Source organism: Mustelus asterias, chromosome 1 (assembly GCF_964213995.1).
Source record: "Mustelus asterias chromosome 1, sMusAst1.hap1.1, whole genome shotgun sequence".
Taxonomy (NCBI): Eukaryota; Metazoa; Chordata; class Chondrichthyes; order Carcharhiniformes; family Triakidae; genus Mustelus; species Mustelus asterias.
In genome coordinates, this window is record NC_135801.1 from 74,212,428 (window position 1) to 74,230,272 (window position 17,845).

The 17,845-nt window shown below is 41.7% G+C and overlaps 1 protein-coding gene across 6 annotated transcripts in view; it reads right to left on the reverse strand.

Annotated features, from left to right (window-relative positions):
- prss12 (serine protease 12) overlaps positions 1 to 17,845 on the reverse strand; it is a 130,910-nt gene that overhangs the window by 96,503 nt on the left and 16,562 nt on the right. For 4 of the 6 annotated variants that reach the window (XM_078213815.1, XM_078213812.1, XM_078213811.1 and 1 more), the window contains exon 2: positions 8,231 to 8,369. The exons of the other annotated variants lie outside the window; for them this stretch is intronic. In XM_078213815.1, the coding sequence (XP_078069941.1) occupies positions 8,231 to 8,369 (139 nt within the window). The remainder of the gene's footprint in view (positions 1 to 8,230; positions 8,370 to 17,845) is intronic. 6 annotated transcript variants of the gene reach the window in all.

Consider the following 17,845-nt stretch of genomic DNA (forward strand, 5'->3'; position numbering starts at 1 on the left):
AGCCAACGATGAGGATCAACTGGTAGTAATCTCTAAGCATGTGGAATCAGCAAATAATAAATTACTACATGCATTCCTCTCCCAAATGCACAAGATGTGTTTAAAATCTTTGTAATTTAAAATATGTATTTATAGTATACATGTAGGATTGTATGTCCAAGGAAGTCTACTGATCACCTCCCAGTGACTGAAATCTGATAGGCATAACATTTATTCATTTGAATGTTTGTCAGACTGGAGATTTCATTGCAAGGCTGTAGTGTATAGGATAACACGTGCCCTGCCAGAACTGGAGAGTTTTATAAAGCCAGGTTACTTTTCAAGGTTAGTGTCTCTCTCACAAACTGCTTTTCTTGAATGGTTGCAGTGGTGTTCCTCACACTTTCTACATTTAAAGCCACCTCATCGCCATCCTCTTCTCAATTCTCAACAAGGTTGGCTTTCTTAAACTAGAATGTCGTCTGTTCAAGGACATGAAGCAAATACTGGAGTTAAAGAATAGTGTTAAAAAAAACCTTCTGCAACAGCGTTAGGTGCTATTCATGATTTCACCTCGATAAATCTTGATTGAAAAGTTTGCTGTTGTAACTTGAAAACTGCAGTTCATGTTTTAAATAACATTTAGCAGCAAATGACAAGAAAAACTCCAAATAATGAATAAATATCCAAGGGATGTGTGATTAATTGTACAGAATGGAAGTAACTAAATCATACGAAGAATGAGATAGTTGCTCTTTTATTACATTTGACCATCAAGGAACAATGACTATGACTGGAAATTAATGGACATTAGAAATGTCATCTTGCTTAAATGAGCCATGCAATGGTCTTCTGTTTCAAACTAAGCCATAATTAGAATGTACTTCCAGAAAATCACCTTCTTGGAACCATAGTACTTTCATTTTTTACCAACTAGAAAGAAAGGTAAGTTTAAAATAGCACATCTCTAAACACAGGAAGATGTGGTGGAACAATGACGCCAACTATTTTTGTATTATATATAATGCCTTTAATGCAATTAAACATCCCAAGATTCTTTGTGTGAGCATTACAAAGTATAATTTGATGCTGAACCAAAGAAAATATTAGGTCAGGTGATCAAAAGCCTGATCACAAAGATAGATTTTGAACAATGCCTTTTTTACGCAAGGTGGTGAAGTGCAGGGAATGAGTTCCAGAGCTTTAGGTCACAAGACACCAAAGACATGGCCACCAATGGTGGAGCAACTAAAATCAGGGTATTTAAGAGGCCAGAATTAGGGGAGATATCTCAGAGTGGTTTCAGAATGGAAACATAGAGCGAGACAAGGCTATGGAAGGATTTGAAAATAAGGATAAGAATTTTAAGATCAAGGTTTTGCTTGCCTGGGAGGCAATGTGAATTTTTTCTCCTACCTCAATGTAGGCAAATGCTGAGCTGAATCTTCGCAGGCCCTGCAGCACCAGTGGGAATTCAAACTCAGTGGGTGATTTATTGGAAAGTTGTGTATCAGTTGCATTACCACAGTTGTATCAGTACTTCATTAGCTATGAAGCATCTTGGGGACATTCCAAAGACAGGAAATGCACGATATTGATGCAACTTATTTTTTTCTTGATTGCCTGGTGTTCCATTTTAAAGTATACAAAGGCAATTTGGACCACTAATTTTATTTCCCAGTTTTCCTGATGTCTCATTTTACGGTATACATGACCAGTTCAGACCAGTATTTTTAATTCCCCATTTTAATTGTTTTTCCCTTCTGAGTGTTGTGTGGGTGGGATTCACAGGCGGGACAGGAAAATTTGGAGAGCCATTAAAAGTCAACGTCTCCCCAAGTTTTGCCATCCTGACTGTAACAATGTCCGGCAGTGACAGGGCTGGAAAATCCTGGCCTGTGTGTGGCTCCCAGCAGTGCCACAGAGACACAGGAAGTTCCAGCCAGTATATTTTGATCCTTTGACTATATTATGGAATAATTGCAAGCATATCTCCTCAAGAGGCGGAGGATATAAAAGAACACTGCATATTAGCAGTGAATTACAAAAAGATTCCCAAATGAAGATTCAGATGATATCATAAATGCTGAGATTCAATTACTATCTATAATGTAATATGAACTGTACAGTATTCATTCCAACATTTTGAAGAAGATTAATTTTCAACTTTTGTTACAAATGGTTTTGATAATCTGCTATGAGATGTGGGCACAGTTGTTACCTGAAGGGCATCGTGGCATTTAGCTTTCATCATGTTAGAACGCGTAGTTACTTTGATTACACAAATATTTATTATACATTTATGTGCCTTGGGATTGTTTACTACATTAAATGTGCTATATATTTTTATACAGGTATTTGAGTAGCTTTCCCTTTACTCTTGTGCACTCTTTGTTCCATTCGTGCGCCTACCCTAACGCTTGTAACTAAGAGGACAGGCATAAGGTTCGATCCTGGGTCACCACCAACATCCCCAGTTACTGGCCGTCAGGATGAATTAATGACCCACTAGGCATTTGTTCTTCCAGGAAACTCCACAGCCTCTGTTCAGCATCTCCTAACCTGACAGACTCTAGATCAGAATCTGAATGAAGTAAGCCTCCCATCTGGGTCCATTCTTGATCTGTGCATTAAATATTGGCTAAGTGCCATCATGCTGCCTGTGTTAATAATTCAAATATAAAAACGTAGGACATTTTTTTTCTATGCACGGTCCCTCATCACCGCTGTCAGAAAGGCAGAGATGATATAATCAATTATTACTCTACTTGGGTAAAGCACATCTATTCCCCATCCTGAAATACTGCTGCTTTGGTGTGCACTTGATCAAAGAGATCACTCGTCCATTGTACATCACTCAAGTTTATGTTGACTGTAGACAAATTTGAACACTGACTCACTGAAGCTTCACAAGCTTGTTTTATGTTGTCCTTGCCAATCGGAAAATAAAATGCACATTTGGCATTGCGCTTTAGTGAGAAGCATGGGAAAAGAGAAGGAATATTTAATGCAGAGTGGTGACCAAATGAATATGATTTAATACACTGAAAGATCTGAGTGAATGCGTTCACAGCATTGCATTGTCCTCCACCCCTCTGCAAGCCCAGCCCTGGCTGACTGACAACTTGTTTTAATATCTTGGACAGGAGACAGATTGATCCGTTGGCTACATAGTGGAAATAATTGCAAGCATATCACCTTGAGAGGTGGAGGACATAAAAGAACAGTGCATACTCGCAGTGAATTACAAAAGATGAAATGAAGATTCAGATGATATAATAAATGCTGAGATTCCGTTACTATCTATAATGTAATATGAACTGTACAGTATTCATTCCAACATTTTGAAGAAGATGAATTTTTAACTTTTGTTACAAATTTTTTTAATAATTTGCTATGAGGTGCGGGTCTAAGTTGTTAGCCAAAGAGCATTGTGGCATTTAGCATTCATCATATTAGAATATTTAGTTACTTTGGTTACATAGATATTTATTAAACATTTATATGCCCAGGGATGGGTTACTATGTTAAAGGCGCACCATAAATCAAGTTACTGTTGTTGCTCCACTGTTGCTAACTTATCAGACATTGCTCATTATCATTGCTGATTTAGCATTCAGCACTGAATGAGCAGAAACTTCCTCCAATTTAATATTGGGAGGACTGAAGTCATTTGTTTTCAGTCACTGCTTCAAGCTTTGTTCTCTATGTACCAACTCCTTTCCTCTCCTCTCCCATAGCAAGTGCTAGAGGCTGAACCAGACAGTTCACAACCTAGTCATCATATTTGATCCCAAGATGAGCTTCTAGCTACCTATTTGCTCCATCACTAAGGTCACCTATTTCCATCTGACTTTGCCCCTGCCTCAGTTCATCTGAACTCCCACACCTTTGAACCTCTAGATTTTGAGTATCCCCACACACTCCTGGCTAGTTTCCACATTCTAACCATCATAAAATTGAGGGCATCCACAACTCTGCTGGCATGTCTTCACTCACATCAAATTCCATGACTCGTCTTTTGGTCATCTGAGCTAATATCACCGTATGTGGTTCAGTGTCAAATCAAAGCACTTTGGGACATTTTACTATGCTAAAGCTGCTGTATAAATTGTGTTGGTGGTGGGGTTGGTGTTGTTGCTACACAGACCTACCATCGTCTCGTTAGTTTCTATATTAATGTGTGAACTGGGGTAATCTCGTACTTTATTCAAGTATCTGGATTGGATTCATCAGACAGGATCAGCAGAAGCAGGGAAGAGATTATGACTTAGATTAAACCAGGGACCATATGTCCATGTTTACCAGCCATAGGTTGTACTCAAATCGGCAAATGTAAGGCACTGTATTTGGTGCAAACTCTTTCAATTATCTTGTTAACAGTATGAAATATTGTTCAAAGCAGCAGCTGTCCAAGAGAGCTTTGTATTACAAACACACTTTTAAATTAGGATCAAACTAAACCAGCCCTTGATTATGTTTTTACCCTTCATAACTGTTTCTGAGTAGAATTACGGTCTCAGTGATGTAATACAATTACTGAATTACAACTCCTTGTTAGTGCACCAATTGGCAAATAAATCTCACAATCATATATTCATGTTTTGTTTTGTAATCCTATTGACTAACAACAAAGTGCAAGGCATTGAACTCTGAGATTCATTACAGATGAACATTAGATAGTATCAGATATATCGGCAGTTCATTCTAATTATACAACATTCTGGTTTGAAATAGATAAATGGCAATCATTTCGTAAAGATTCTCACTGTTACAAAAGTCTTGAGTTCTACATTTCAATTACTGCATTAATGAATTCATGAATTAATGCATTTCTCACAGACAAAGATTTGTCTGTGACGGCACGGTAGCACAGTGGTTAGCACTGCTGCTTCACAGCTCCTGGGTTCGATTCCCGGCTCGGGTCACTGTCTGTGTGGAGTTTGCACATTCTCCTCGTGTCTGCGTGGGTTTCCTCCGGGTGCTCCGGTTTCCTCCCACAGTCCAAAGATGTGCAGGTTAGGTTAATTGGCCAGGTTAAAAAAAAAATTGCCCCTTAGAGTCCTGGGATGCGTAGGTTAGAGGGATTAGTGGGTAAAATATGTGGGGGTAGGGCCTGGGTGGGATTGTGGTCGGTGCAGACTCGATGGGCCGAATGGCCTCCTTCTGCACTGTATGATTTCTATGATTTTTAAAAAAATCCACAACTCAGAACTGGCTTCATACTGTGGGCAGATTTACAATTTGCTTAGCTCTCTGGCAGCTGCCAACATCGGCACTTTGGTCTCTTGATGAGTATACTGTTTGTACTGAAAGACAGTAAGAGTTTTAACAACACCAGGTTAAAGTCCAACAGGTTTATTTGGTAGCAAATACCATTAGCTTTCGGAGCGCTGCTCCTTCGTCAGATGGAGTGGAAATTTCCACTCCATCTGACGAAGGAGCAGCGCTCCGAAAGCTAATGGCATTTGCTACCAAATAACCTGTTGGACTTTAACCTGGTGTTGTTAAAACTCTTACTGTGTTTACCCCAGTCCAACGCCGGTATCTCCACATCATGTACTGAAAGATCCAGGCCTGTAATCTGAGCTCCACTATCTAATTCATGCAAGTGGATTAAGTGGAACTGCAAACAAACTCTGTGAAGGTACCAACATGGTCCCTTTAATCGAAATCGGACTCATGTGCACATCAGATACTGCACTAATACTTTGCCTTCACCACATGGGTGTCAATGTGAAGAAGTAGCTCAGCCACACGTTAAGGAAGCCATCTGATTTTTATTCTATCAATGGAATGATAATTCCATAACACGGGTGGCACAGTGGTTAGCACTGCTGCCTCACAGCACCAGGGACCCAGTTTCGATTCCAGGCTTGGGTCACTGTGTGGAGTCTGCACGTTCTCCCCGTGTCTGCATGGTTTTCCTCCGGGTGCTCCGGTTTCCTCCCACAGTGCCAGTTAGGTGCATTGGTCATGCTAAATTCTCTCTCAATGTACCCAAACAGCTGCCAGAGTGTGGCGACGAAAAGATTTTCAGTATGACTTCATTGCAGTGTTAACGTAAGCCTATCTGTGACACTAATAAATAAATTTTAAATAATTGGAATGGGTATGCAGGAATTTACCCCAATGTACACAAATGCAGATGCTAATGTGCACTGAAAATGGAATCCCTTTAAAGCAATTTTCTCTGTGATGAAATCAGGACCTACAAGTAATATTATTAAAGAACAGTGACAAGGTGGGGTTAAATACAACAGCTGTGGGTGGGTCAGAAAGATGGGAAGTTCAGATTCTGATGACTAGTTCGTGCTGATGGTGCATCCAATTTATCAACAACATAGGCCTAGAAATTCGGTAGCATCAATTTGATTTGACTTATTATTGTCACATGTATTGGTGTGCAGTGAAAAGTATTGTTTCTTGCACGCTATACAAAGCATACCGTTCATAGAGAAGGAAAGGAGAGAGTGCAGAATGTAGTGTTCCAGTCATAGTTAGGGTGTAGAGAAAGATCAACTTAGTGCGAGGTAGGTCCATTCAAAAGTCTGATGGCATCAGGGAAGAAACTGTTCTTGAGTCGCTTGGTACGTGACCTCAGACTTTTGTATCTTTTTCCTGACGAAAGTAGGTGGAAGAGAGTATGTCCAGGGTGCAGGGTGCATGGAGTCCTTAATTATGCTGGCTGCTTTTCCGAGGCAGCGGGAAATATAGACAGAGTCAATGGATGGGAGGCTGTATTGCTTGATTGATTGGGCTACATTCACGACCTTTTGTAGTTTCTTGCGGTCTAGGACAGAGCAGGAGCCCTACCAAGCTGTGATACAATCAGAAATAATGCTTTCTATGGTGCATCTGCAGAAATTGGTGAGAGTCATAACCGTCATGCCAAATTTCCTTAGTCTTCTGAGAAAGTAGAAGCGTTGGTGGGCTTTCTTAACTATAGTGTCGGCATGGGGGGACCAGAACAGGTTGTTGGTAATCTGAAAACCTAAAAACTTGGAAGGTCTCAACCATTTCGTGCCTCTCCAGCAGAGTACTAACAGCCCACATTCAACTGGGAAATGCAGGACTTCGGCCTTGGACCTCATTATTATGTATGTAGCTATGTACCTCCACTGATAGTGTGTTCCAGACACCCACCACCCTCTGTGTGAAAATCTTTCCACGCACGTCTTGCTAAACATTCTCCCTCTTACTATCTACCCTATCTATGCCGCTCATAATTTTGTAGACCTCTATTAGGTCATCCCTCAGCCTCTGTGTTTTCAGTGAAAACTCGTGCTTCTGACATGGTCGGATGTCTCTCGTCTGACTCCTAACGTGGCCCAAGTCAGCATTGTGCAAATGCAACATGGATGTAACCTTGAGCACAAAACAGAACCCAGAGCACTGAAAACTCCTGGTGATATGGAGCTGAATTTCCAGCCCCTGCTGTTGAGTTGGTAAATAAATTGTTTCAGGCAATTTGATGAGATACACTTCATCCTGCTGTTGTCACATGGTATACATAATTGAAGCTTCATCTGATTTTCATATCGGGGCTTGCCCTGAATGGTCAGCTACACCAGGATCAGTATAGAGACTGAAATGGAGGGAGAGTCTGCTCCTGTCTGCTTTCAGGCTTGATTAAGAAGCGACACTGATCCCATGGTCCTGCTCATCCGGCTGACAAAGGATAGATGCTCTTCCTATTGGATTGATCCCTGATCTGTGGTAACTCAACAAATATCAGCTGGTGCTTTTTTATGGCAGTTCTACAATTGGCCTCTGTTTTCATGAGAAAGGAAAAATATGCTAGACTACATCTGGCCTCTATCCGCGGAGTCCACACACTGAACAGCACCAGTATGTGGATACTATGATGTTTTCCATGTTCAAACAGATAGTCAATGCTCACAGCCTGGACTCACACATGAAGGATAGTCAGAAGTGCTGGAGAACTGAATATTATCATCACATGTTCTAGCATTGTCAATCGAGGGTGGGAAAAGAGACGAGACCAATAGAAAAACCTAAGCAAAGCAATGTATGCGTTGGACAAAAAGGAAAATCTTCTAAAGATAAGCGTGGATCATCCGTTATGTGCAACATTCTAAATTGTAGCTGTCTCTGACTCAATTCCAAGGAGACTTTGGCCCGCTCTTACAAGTAACTTTTGTCAGTTCAGCTGGCAAGAAAATGTTACAGTTCTCTAAGACTGAACTCAAAAATCCAAGTTCAAAAATTCCAAATTTCAAAAACCTACCCATATCCAAGCTGTCGGCAAACAACTGATGCATCGCGGTTGTCCCAGTTCTTGTTGCATATCAGTCCCCAAACTCCGTTCACGTAAACTTCAACTCGACCTTCACCTTGATTTTTACCTCCTTGCAATCTCACTAAACCTGTCAAAATAAGATACTCATAAATGTTTGGAAACGCCACACCAAAAGTCAACAGTGATGGGAGACGCAACCATTCACTTCGTCAAAACAAAAAGGTGAGAAGCATGTTTTTAAACAATTCTGATAAATCTGCAAGAGCACAGAGCATTCCTAAATATTAACGGTCAGTACCAGCATTTAGAATCATAGAATCATATCATAGAATCATAGAATCCCTGCAGTGCAGAAAGAGGCCATTCAGTCCATCAAGATTGTACCGACACTCTGATGAGCATCTTACCGAGGCCCACTCCTTGCATTTACCATGGCCATTCCACCTAACCTACACATCTTTGGACACTAAGGGGCAAGTTAGCATGGCCAATCCACCTAACCCGCACATCTTTGAATTTCATTCGTGAAAATAAGTAGGTACCATCTAACCACAATGTACTTACATAAGTGATCTTACTGACAGTTCTGAAGCAACTAATGAAATATTTGATCTCGTAACTTTCGGGGAGAAAAAAAGTTTGAGGAGGTGGTACTCTACAATTGTGGTAGCATGGCTCTATATATGCTGGTAAATAACATCATGGACTGTAGAGATGTTAGAACACTTTTGGTCAGATAGGAGTTGACCCCCCTTCTCTCCACTGTACTCAAGAAGGCAGAAAACATAGCAGTAGCCAAAAATCAATCATTCTGTATGCCTTGAAGGGGCCAGTGTGAGGTTCAAAAGTAAATGTGCAACTTAAGATGAAGAAACAAAATATATGAATCTTATTGGAAAATAAAGAAAGAACTTATATTTATCTTTTCAACTCATTAGACCATCCCAAGATGTTTCACAGCCAATATATTTTGTTTGGAGTATAGTCTCTGTTGCCATGTAGGCAAAGTAAGGAAAATAGTGGTTGTAAAAATATATACAGAGGAACTTTCCCTGCGCTGGATCACACGGCACAAGAAACAACAGCAAATTGGGTGGATTGGAGCTGTTGGATTACTTGTGATCCACGGCTCTCAGTAGATCCAGGGTGCCAAGCTGCAGGCTAGAAACACTTCCCCTACATGCAATTATATTGTCCTAATGCTAATAAATATTAGCAAGGACATTGCAAACAGGTAACGGTGAAAATGCTTACAGGGACAGTTTATACAGAATAATGAAGTTTAGATCCCAGTGTGTAGGTACTGCTGCTTTCAAATAAAATACAATGAATTTATTCAGCAGTGCTTGTATCCAAAATTCACCCTGATAAAGTTCTCTTTATCTATAACCCTTTTACTCATCAATTGGTTCTCAGTCCCCTAATACCTCCATTTAAATAATATTCTTATCCTTAATGTCCTTCATGACTTTACCTCAGTGAGAAAGTCACACATCCGTCTCCCAGTTAACATTAACTGCTAGATCCTGCTGATCCAGGGTATTTGGTGATATAAGATTTCAGGTAAGTAAGGGAAATTTTCCCAGGCAGAAAGACAAGGGTTTGTGTGCATGCAGGGAGATAAATCCCCTAAAAAGTGACATCAGATCAGGATCCTGACATCATCCTGCCCAATTCTGGCTTTCACCGGAACGGGATTGAATGAAAGCAGGGCAACCTCTTTGGATCTATCGTATAAGTAATTCAGGTGCTTAAAAAATCAATTAACAACTGTTTTAGCACCCAATTCTGGATTTAAAAGCCAGAGTAACTGTTTCCTGATCAGTCAGCAACTTGTCAGGATCACCAAGGTGATTGCACAGCAGGAACTGACAGGTTGGGAAGCCTTTGATCAATCAAGCTGAAGAGTTGTTTCCATGGACAGATGAGAGGCTTCTCTCAGAAAGTGCTTTCACTGCAGGACAGGTGATTACTAACTTCTTGGAAGACCTGTTCCTGTCTAGTACTTCACTCACCTTCAGCTGTACTCCCCTGCTGCTAACTTTCAATGTGGCATGTTGAGTTTCACCTTCAATCCTTGCTGAGTGACAAGAGCAGAAGCCACACTATCACCAACAGCAGAAGCTGCACCAGCAACAGTGTGAGATCCAGCTGCAAGAAGGTGATGCTCCCAACATAGGGTCTCCTGGAGAGGATCAGTTCTCTCCACATGTCTGAACATCAACGCCTCAGGAGGCTCCGGCTCTTCCAGCAAGTCACTGCTGAAACTGAAACCTCCAAACCTCTTTCCCAGTGGACTGGACGTGAATGCATTGCCAGTGGCCGTCCTTCAAGGACCAGTCCCTGCCTGGTTGTCTGCCTCTCTCTGAGGCTGTGTGCTCTTTTCTCCTCCAAGGGGAGAAAGCTGAAAGTCAGTAGTGTTAGTGATTACTTTTGTGAAGGGGAGGAAAGTACAAACATTTGTGGAGGGAGACTGTGAAGCAATGAGTGTAAGAGGTCGAGTGTGAGTGTTGGCTGTTCGGGTGGGGATATGAGGAGCCTGGAGAGAGCGGAGATGTCTTAACCTCAGAAATGTTATGTGGGAGAATGCTCAAAGTCAGAATATGGGGCTTCATACCTGATGGTGTTCCACCACTCACCTATCATGCCCTGCTGAGGTCCTGGATCCTCTTTATACATTGTCTCCAGGTTAGAGAGAACACACTCTGCTGCATCCTCAACAACTTTCATTCACACCTGCTTGGTTGGGGATGTCCTCTTCCTCCCATCATTGGGAGAACTCACCTCTCTGCACCCTCAGATTTTGTGACAGGACCTCCAGGTAAGAACGAGAGATCTGGCGAGCAACGTTCCCAGGTCACCTCTGTGGTCACTGCAGCCTCCAAAGTGCAAGTGCTGGTAAGCCATTCTAACCTGTGTTGTGGTCCCTTTAAGTAGAAATCCTTCCTTTGACACATGTCAGCTCACCTGCCCTCCCTGGTTCGCCCAAAGATTCAGCTAAAGAGTGTCAGCAAAGCTCATAGGGTCGGTTTAGCTCAGTTGGCTAGACAGCTGGCTAGTGATGCAGAGTAATGCCAACAGCATGAGTTCAATTCCTGTGCAGCCTGAGGTTATTCATGAAGGCTCACCTTCTCAACCTTGCCTGAGGTGTGGTGATCCTCAGGTTAAATCACCACCAGTCAGCTCTCTCCCTCAAAAGGGAGATCAATCTATGGTCATCTGGGACTATGGCGACCTTACCTTTATTACAAAGCAGCATGAAAGTTGAAGTGAACAGTGACCTTCACTGTCAACACAGTACATGGGTCTGGATTCTGAAATAGGAAAAAGGTTGACCCTTTCAGTGCTGACCTTTGCTAGAGTGTATCTGACCACAACTCTGGTGTCCACACACAGATAGGTAAATGTGAAAATTTTGAAGATGCCCTGATTCTCCATAAGTTTCACAATCCAGTACCTCCCCAATATGCAGCATTGAAATGCACAAAGGACATAAAGCTGCAGTATTTACCTATTTTTTGCCCACTAAGAGATCAGAAAAAGTTTAGTTGGTGCATTCAGTTGTAAATGAATTTTTAACAGCTCTTTGTCCATGCCAAGTTAATTTTAAAAGTATGATGTTTGATTCCTTGAGAATGTAATTTTGTTGGAATGTTTTACTTCTTCGTCTCACTTATCTCTGTCTGTTAATCCCACCTTTCCTTCCATCTACTTATCTTGCTTTCTGTACATGTTTTTCATGGAATCAACTTCCAATTTACACTTCATGGATTAAACTCAGCATGGTTCAGTGAGGAATTCTCAATCTGATTGTTTTGACAGGAAGTCCTTGGTTAATGCTGTTAATAGATCCCTGTAAAGCATGACATTATGCAAAATAATGTTATGCAAATCACTAATTCAATATTATAAATGAGGTTACATTCCAGGGGAGAGGCTTTTGAAATGCACAATTTCAAACCAGCATGTATATTAAACTTTTATCATAGAATCATAGAATCCTACAGTGCAGAAGGAGGCCATTTGGCCCATCGAGTCTGCACTGACCACAATCCCATCAAGGCCCTATCCCCATAACCCCATGCATTTACCCTGGCTAATCCCCTTCACACTAAGGGGCAATTTAGCACAGCCAATCCACCTAACTCGCACATCTTTGGACGGTGGGAGGAAACTGGAGCACTCAAAGGAAACTCATGCAGACACAGGGAGAATGCAAATTCCACAGAGACAGTGAGCCAAGCAGGGAATCGAACCCAGGTTCCTGGCCCTGTGAGGCAGAAGTGCTAACCACTGTGCTACCGTGCTGCCCGACAGTATGTTGACAATTCAGTATTTCTAGAGTACTGAACCAGCCTTTTAAAGGTTAGAAAATGTAAAAAACATTAACAATAAATTTGTCTAAATGTCAAGAAGCGAAGAAAAGCTAAGAAAACATAAACTTTGGGTACCCGTCAAGTTGTTGTCATGTTTCAGTATATTATAAACTTTCAATGAATATTTTTTAAATTTTGGACACAAATGGACTATTAAATTGGCTGCTGCAAATTATGAGACCTTTGAAATTATGAGTTATAGACAGTCCTGAGTCTCAAGCAAATACCTAATTAAGTATGGGCCTTAACATCCATCTGGGGACTTCACACAGCCCTTTGTTTAGGAATGGATCGTCAACAAAAGAACGATATAATTCCTATTGGCCTGTCTCTCTGTTACCCCATGGATAAAAGAAAACATCAAAACTCAGAGACTGTATGGTGAATGTGAAGGGAACATATTGCCCTTCCATTGAGTTGTGATGGTTCTCCTCCTGGGTGAATTGCAAGATGTCAAATGACAACACAGAATGATTGGAACAAACAGACACTCACCTTTTGTTTGAACAAAAAGGACTTGGAATCTGTGAGTCACATGATGCAGAAAATATATTGTGGTTTCCTGCTTTTAAAACAGCAAAAACTGTTTTCAGACAGGGTGAGAATTCCACTGACAGCCATCAAACTAGTTGCAAGCCATCTAAGCATCTAAGATGAGAAACTTTGAAAGCTGGAGAAGGACGTCCACCAACCTGTGCCAAATCTGAGTTCATCTGAGAACCAAACTAGTGGAAATTTAACCACAAGAAACTTTGCATCTTACTGAGAATCATTTACTTTACCAGACTTTCGCTTCGACTGAAGTATCACCTTCATCTAAGAAACTACAGGCCTGACACAAAGGTGACTGAGAACATTATAAGTTATGACCATATTGTGTAACCTTAATCTGTATTTAATCTTTGTGTGTGTGATAGCTTGTGCAAGAGATGAGTGAGTGAGACATTCACCGCCCTGCCCGGCATGGGAAGTAGAGCAGGAGAGGGGAGGACCATGGAAAGGTCCATTGACCTCGAACGGGATTTTACGATTTTGGGACGAGCGAGGCCGTAGAATTCTGCCCATTGTGATTTTATAAAATCAGATCAAGTGTGTGATACTAGATAACTTTATTTTAAAACTCACAAAAAACTTGCTGCTGGATTAATTTGAATGAGATTCTCACTGAGGGTACGAAAACACACACCATTTGCTTACCAATTTACTGATCACGAGCCTTGAAAAGGAACACATTAATTCTGTCTGTAACATTGCAAAGCTTTGTCTCACTGGATGAATGGACATGGTTCATACTGAAGGCTGGGAGAAATTCCTGAGGGCTTAATGAAGTGTTTGTTGGAGGATGTGTTTTCTTTTGAGACATTGTAAATGCTTTTTTAATTCATGAACTGTGCTCTCTATCATCTGTCTCCTTCATCGAAAGGCATCATTAAGTGATCCTCATGTCTTTTTGCAGTCTCCTGAAGGGTTCTTTGTAGTGGGTTTGTTTAAGAACTTTTCTCTGCAGAATTCCCTGTAATAGTTGCCTGCATTGTTAATGTTTCTGTTCACTCTTGGAACTGTTCTCTCTTTCACGGTCTTCTTCATCAAACATGGCCATTGCCTCTTCAATATTTTTCAAGGTATCATCAAGTGATCTTCAGTTAATTTTTTAGGTGAGTTTTACTGGAGGTTGGGAGGATTTTCTGGAGGGTTTATGGAAGTGTGTTTTGAGGATATTTTGGAGGACTATTAGAATGCTTTGCAGCATCTTTTAAAGGGTTATTTGGAATGGGTGTTGTAAAGAATTTTTCCAGTGACAGCTGCACTCTGCAGAGCTCCCTGTAGCAGTTGGCTGCATTCATAATGCTTCAGTTCACTCTTGCACCATATTCTCAGTCAGACTCCACTTCATCAAAAATGACCATTGCCTCTGCAAGCTTTTTCAAGGCATCACAAAATGATTTTAAGCTTAGTTGTGCTTCTTGCTCACCATCTTTCCCCTCCTCTAAAGCCTTTTACTGTTCCATTTCCTTCAGATCTTTGGTAGACAGCACTTCTGCATGGGAGGCAAGCAACTCTGCAACATCCTTAGTGTTCAGCTCATTCAATCCAATTTGTTTACCCATTTCCAGAATCATCGCTTGGATATTCTCCATTGGCTCTAAATAGCATTTGGCTCTAATGCAACCTGGTCACAACTTCCTCAACACACTATTCACTTGGATGAAGTGACCTCATTCCAGGCCATAGAGATGGTCTCAACGGTCGTGGCAATGTTGTAATTTTTCCAGAATTCCTTCAGGGTGGAGCATCAACATCTTCAGTTTCCCTAATGGCTTGTTCAGAAGTTCTCCAATGGTAACAGACTTGCAGGTTGGAATAACCTTTTGATCCATAGGTTGAAAAGTGGAGGTGATTTATCCTGTTAATCCCCCTGACACTAAGGGGCAATTTAGCACGGCCAATCAATCTAACTCGCACATCTTTGGACTGTGGAAAAGAAACGGAGCACCCGGAGGAAACCCACACAGACACGGGGAGAATATGCAAGCTCCACACAGTGACCCAAGGCCGGAATTGAATCCGGGTCTCTGGCTTGTGAGGCAGCAGTGCTAGCCACTGAGTCACCATGCTGCCCAAAAAATCTCACCCTTAATCATTTGTTGCATATTATTATGACCACAAAGGCCACAGGGGATCGTCGATAGATCTTCCTGTGGGCTTTGTGGAGTATGAGTTCCCTTATTGAACAATCAAGGGGTGCCCCATAGGAAGTGTTCAGCAGTGGCTTTTACTCCACCCGTAGCAAGGTTGTAAGTGCCAAGGTGTTGTATTACTTTGCTTGATAAAGGGAAACTGGTATTTGACTAAATTATTACATTGAGCATAAAAAGAGTATAAATCACATTCAGTGCAAATTAATCCTCTGCACAAGTTTAAAAAATATTGCATCTGGAGACTGCCCTGCCCAAAATACTAACTACACTCCCAGATCAAGCTAAGGCAAGTTTATATTAATTGCATTCACTTTTAACCTTTGAAAAGCTTCTTAAAATTAAACTGCTTTTCTATACACAGGGTATTTTTAAAAGTTGTTTTATATCATGGAAAAATTGACTACACCAATATAGCTACCAAATGGTTCTGTTTAATTTTTTTAGATCATTTAAGATCGGGTTACTCACAGGTGGTGGCTTCATCACTGATTAAAAATGTCTTTATAACTGTATTAATAAAACTCTCTTATGTATATCAAGGAATATTTTAATGCATATTTTTTTCTATATTATGTTTTAAAATTGCATTCCATTGTGCTGGTTCTGGGAGAGTTCTACTTTTGCAATATATGAACAAGTTTGAGCAGAAAGCTGAGCAAAAACAAGCTTCCGGAAACTACTACAATTTGTGCCCACATTGCAACCAAAACAAGAAGATCTTTGCCTCTGTGGTTAACTCCTGCTGTGGAGCTTAAAGCTTCAGATTTAAAAGTGTGGAGCGAAAGCTGACAAAAGACCAACTCCCAAGTGCTAACAAAAGAACAAAGAACAAAGAAAATTACAGCACAGCAACAGGCCCTTCGGCCCTCCAAGCCTGCACCGACCATGCTGCACGACTTAACTAAACCCCCCCTACCCTTCCGGGGACCATATCCCTCTATTCCCATCCTATTCATGTACTTGTCAAGACGCCCCTTAAAGGTCACTACCGTATCCGCTTCCACTACCTCCCTCGGCAATGAGTTCCAGGCACCCGCTACTCTCTGTGTAAAATATCTGCCTCGTACATCTCCTTTAAACCTTGCCCCTCGCACCTTGAACCTATGCTCCCTAGTAATTGACTCTTCCACCCTGGGGAGAAAGCTTCTGATTATCCACTCTGTCCAAGCCTCTCATAATCTTGTAGACTTCTATCAGGTTGCCCCTCAATCTCCGTCGCTCCAGTGAGAACAAACCAAGTTTCTCCAATCTCTCCTCATAGCTAATACCCTCCATACCAGGCAACATCCTGGTAAATCTTTTCTGTACCCTCTCCAAAGCCTCCACATCCTTCTGGTAGTGTGGCGACCAGAATTGAACGCTATATTCCAAGTGCAGCCTAACTAAGGTTCTATAAAACTGCAACATAACTTGCCAATTTTTAAACTCAATACCCCGGCCGATGAAGGCAAGCATGCCGTATGCCGTCTTGACTGCCTTCTCCACCTGCATTGCCACTTACAGTGACCTGTGTACCTGTACACCCAAATCCCTTTGCCTATCAATGCTCTGAAGGGTTCTGCCATTTACTGTATATTTCCTATCTGTATTAGATCTTCCAAAATACATCACCTCACATTTGTCTGGATTAAACTCCACCTGCCACCTCTCTGCCCAAGTCTTCAACTGATCTATATCCTGCTGTAACCTCTGATGGTCCTCATCGCTATCCGCAAATCCACCAATCTTTGTGTCGTCCGCAAAATTACTAATTAATCCAGTTACATTTTCCTCCAAATCATTTATATATATTACAAACAGCAAAGGTCCCAGCACTGATCCCTGAGGAACACCACTTGTCACAGCCCTCCATTCAGAAACGCACCCTTCCACTGCTACCCTCTGTCTTCTTTGACCGAGCCAGTTTTGTATCCACCTTGCCAGCTCACCTCTGATCCCATGCGACTTCACCTTCTGCACGGAGTCTGCCATGAGGGACCTTGTCAAAGGCCTTACTAAAGTCCATGTAGACAACATCCACTGCCCTACCTCATCAATCATCTTCGTCACTTCCTCAAAAAACTCGATCAAGTTCGCGAGACACAACATCCCCTTCACAAAACCATGTTGCCTCTCACTAGTACGTCCACTTACTTCCAAGTGGGAATAAATCCTTTCTCGAAGAATCCTCTCCAATAATTTCCCTACCACTGATCTAAAGCTCACCGGCCTGTAAACATTTTAATGGTTTCTGCTGACACTGCATTGCACCTTAGAATCATAGAATCCTACAGTGCAGAAGGAGGCTGTTCGGCCCATCAAGCCTGCGTTGAGCACAATCCCACCCAGGCCCTACCCCCATAACCCCATACCTTTACTCTAGCTAGTCCTCCTGACACTGAGGGGCAATTTAGCATGGCCAATCCACCTAACCCACACATCTTTGGACTGTGGGAGGAAACTGGAGCACCCGGAGAAAACCCACGTAGACACGGGGAGAATGTGCAAACTCCACGCAGTCGGTGACCCAAGCCGGGGTTTGAACCCGG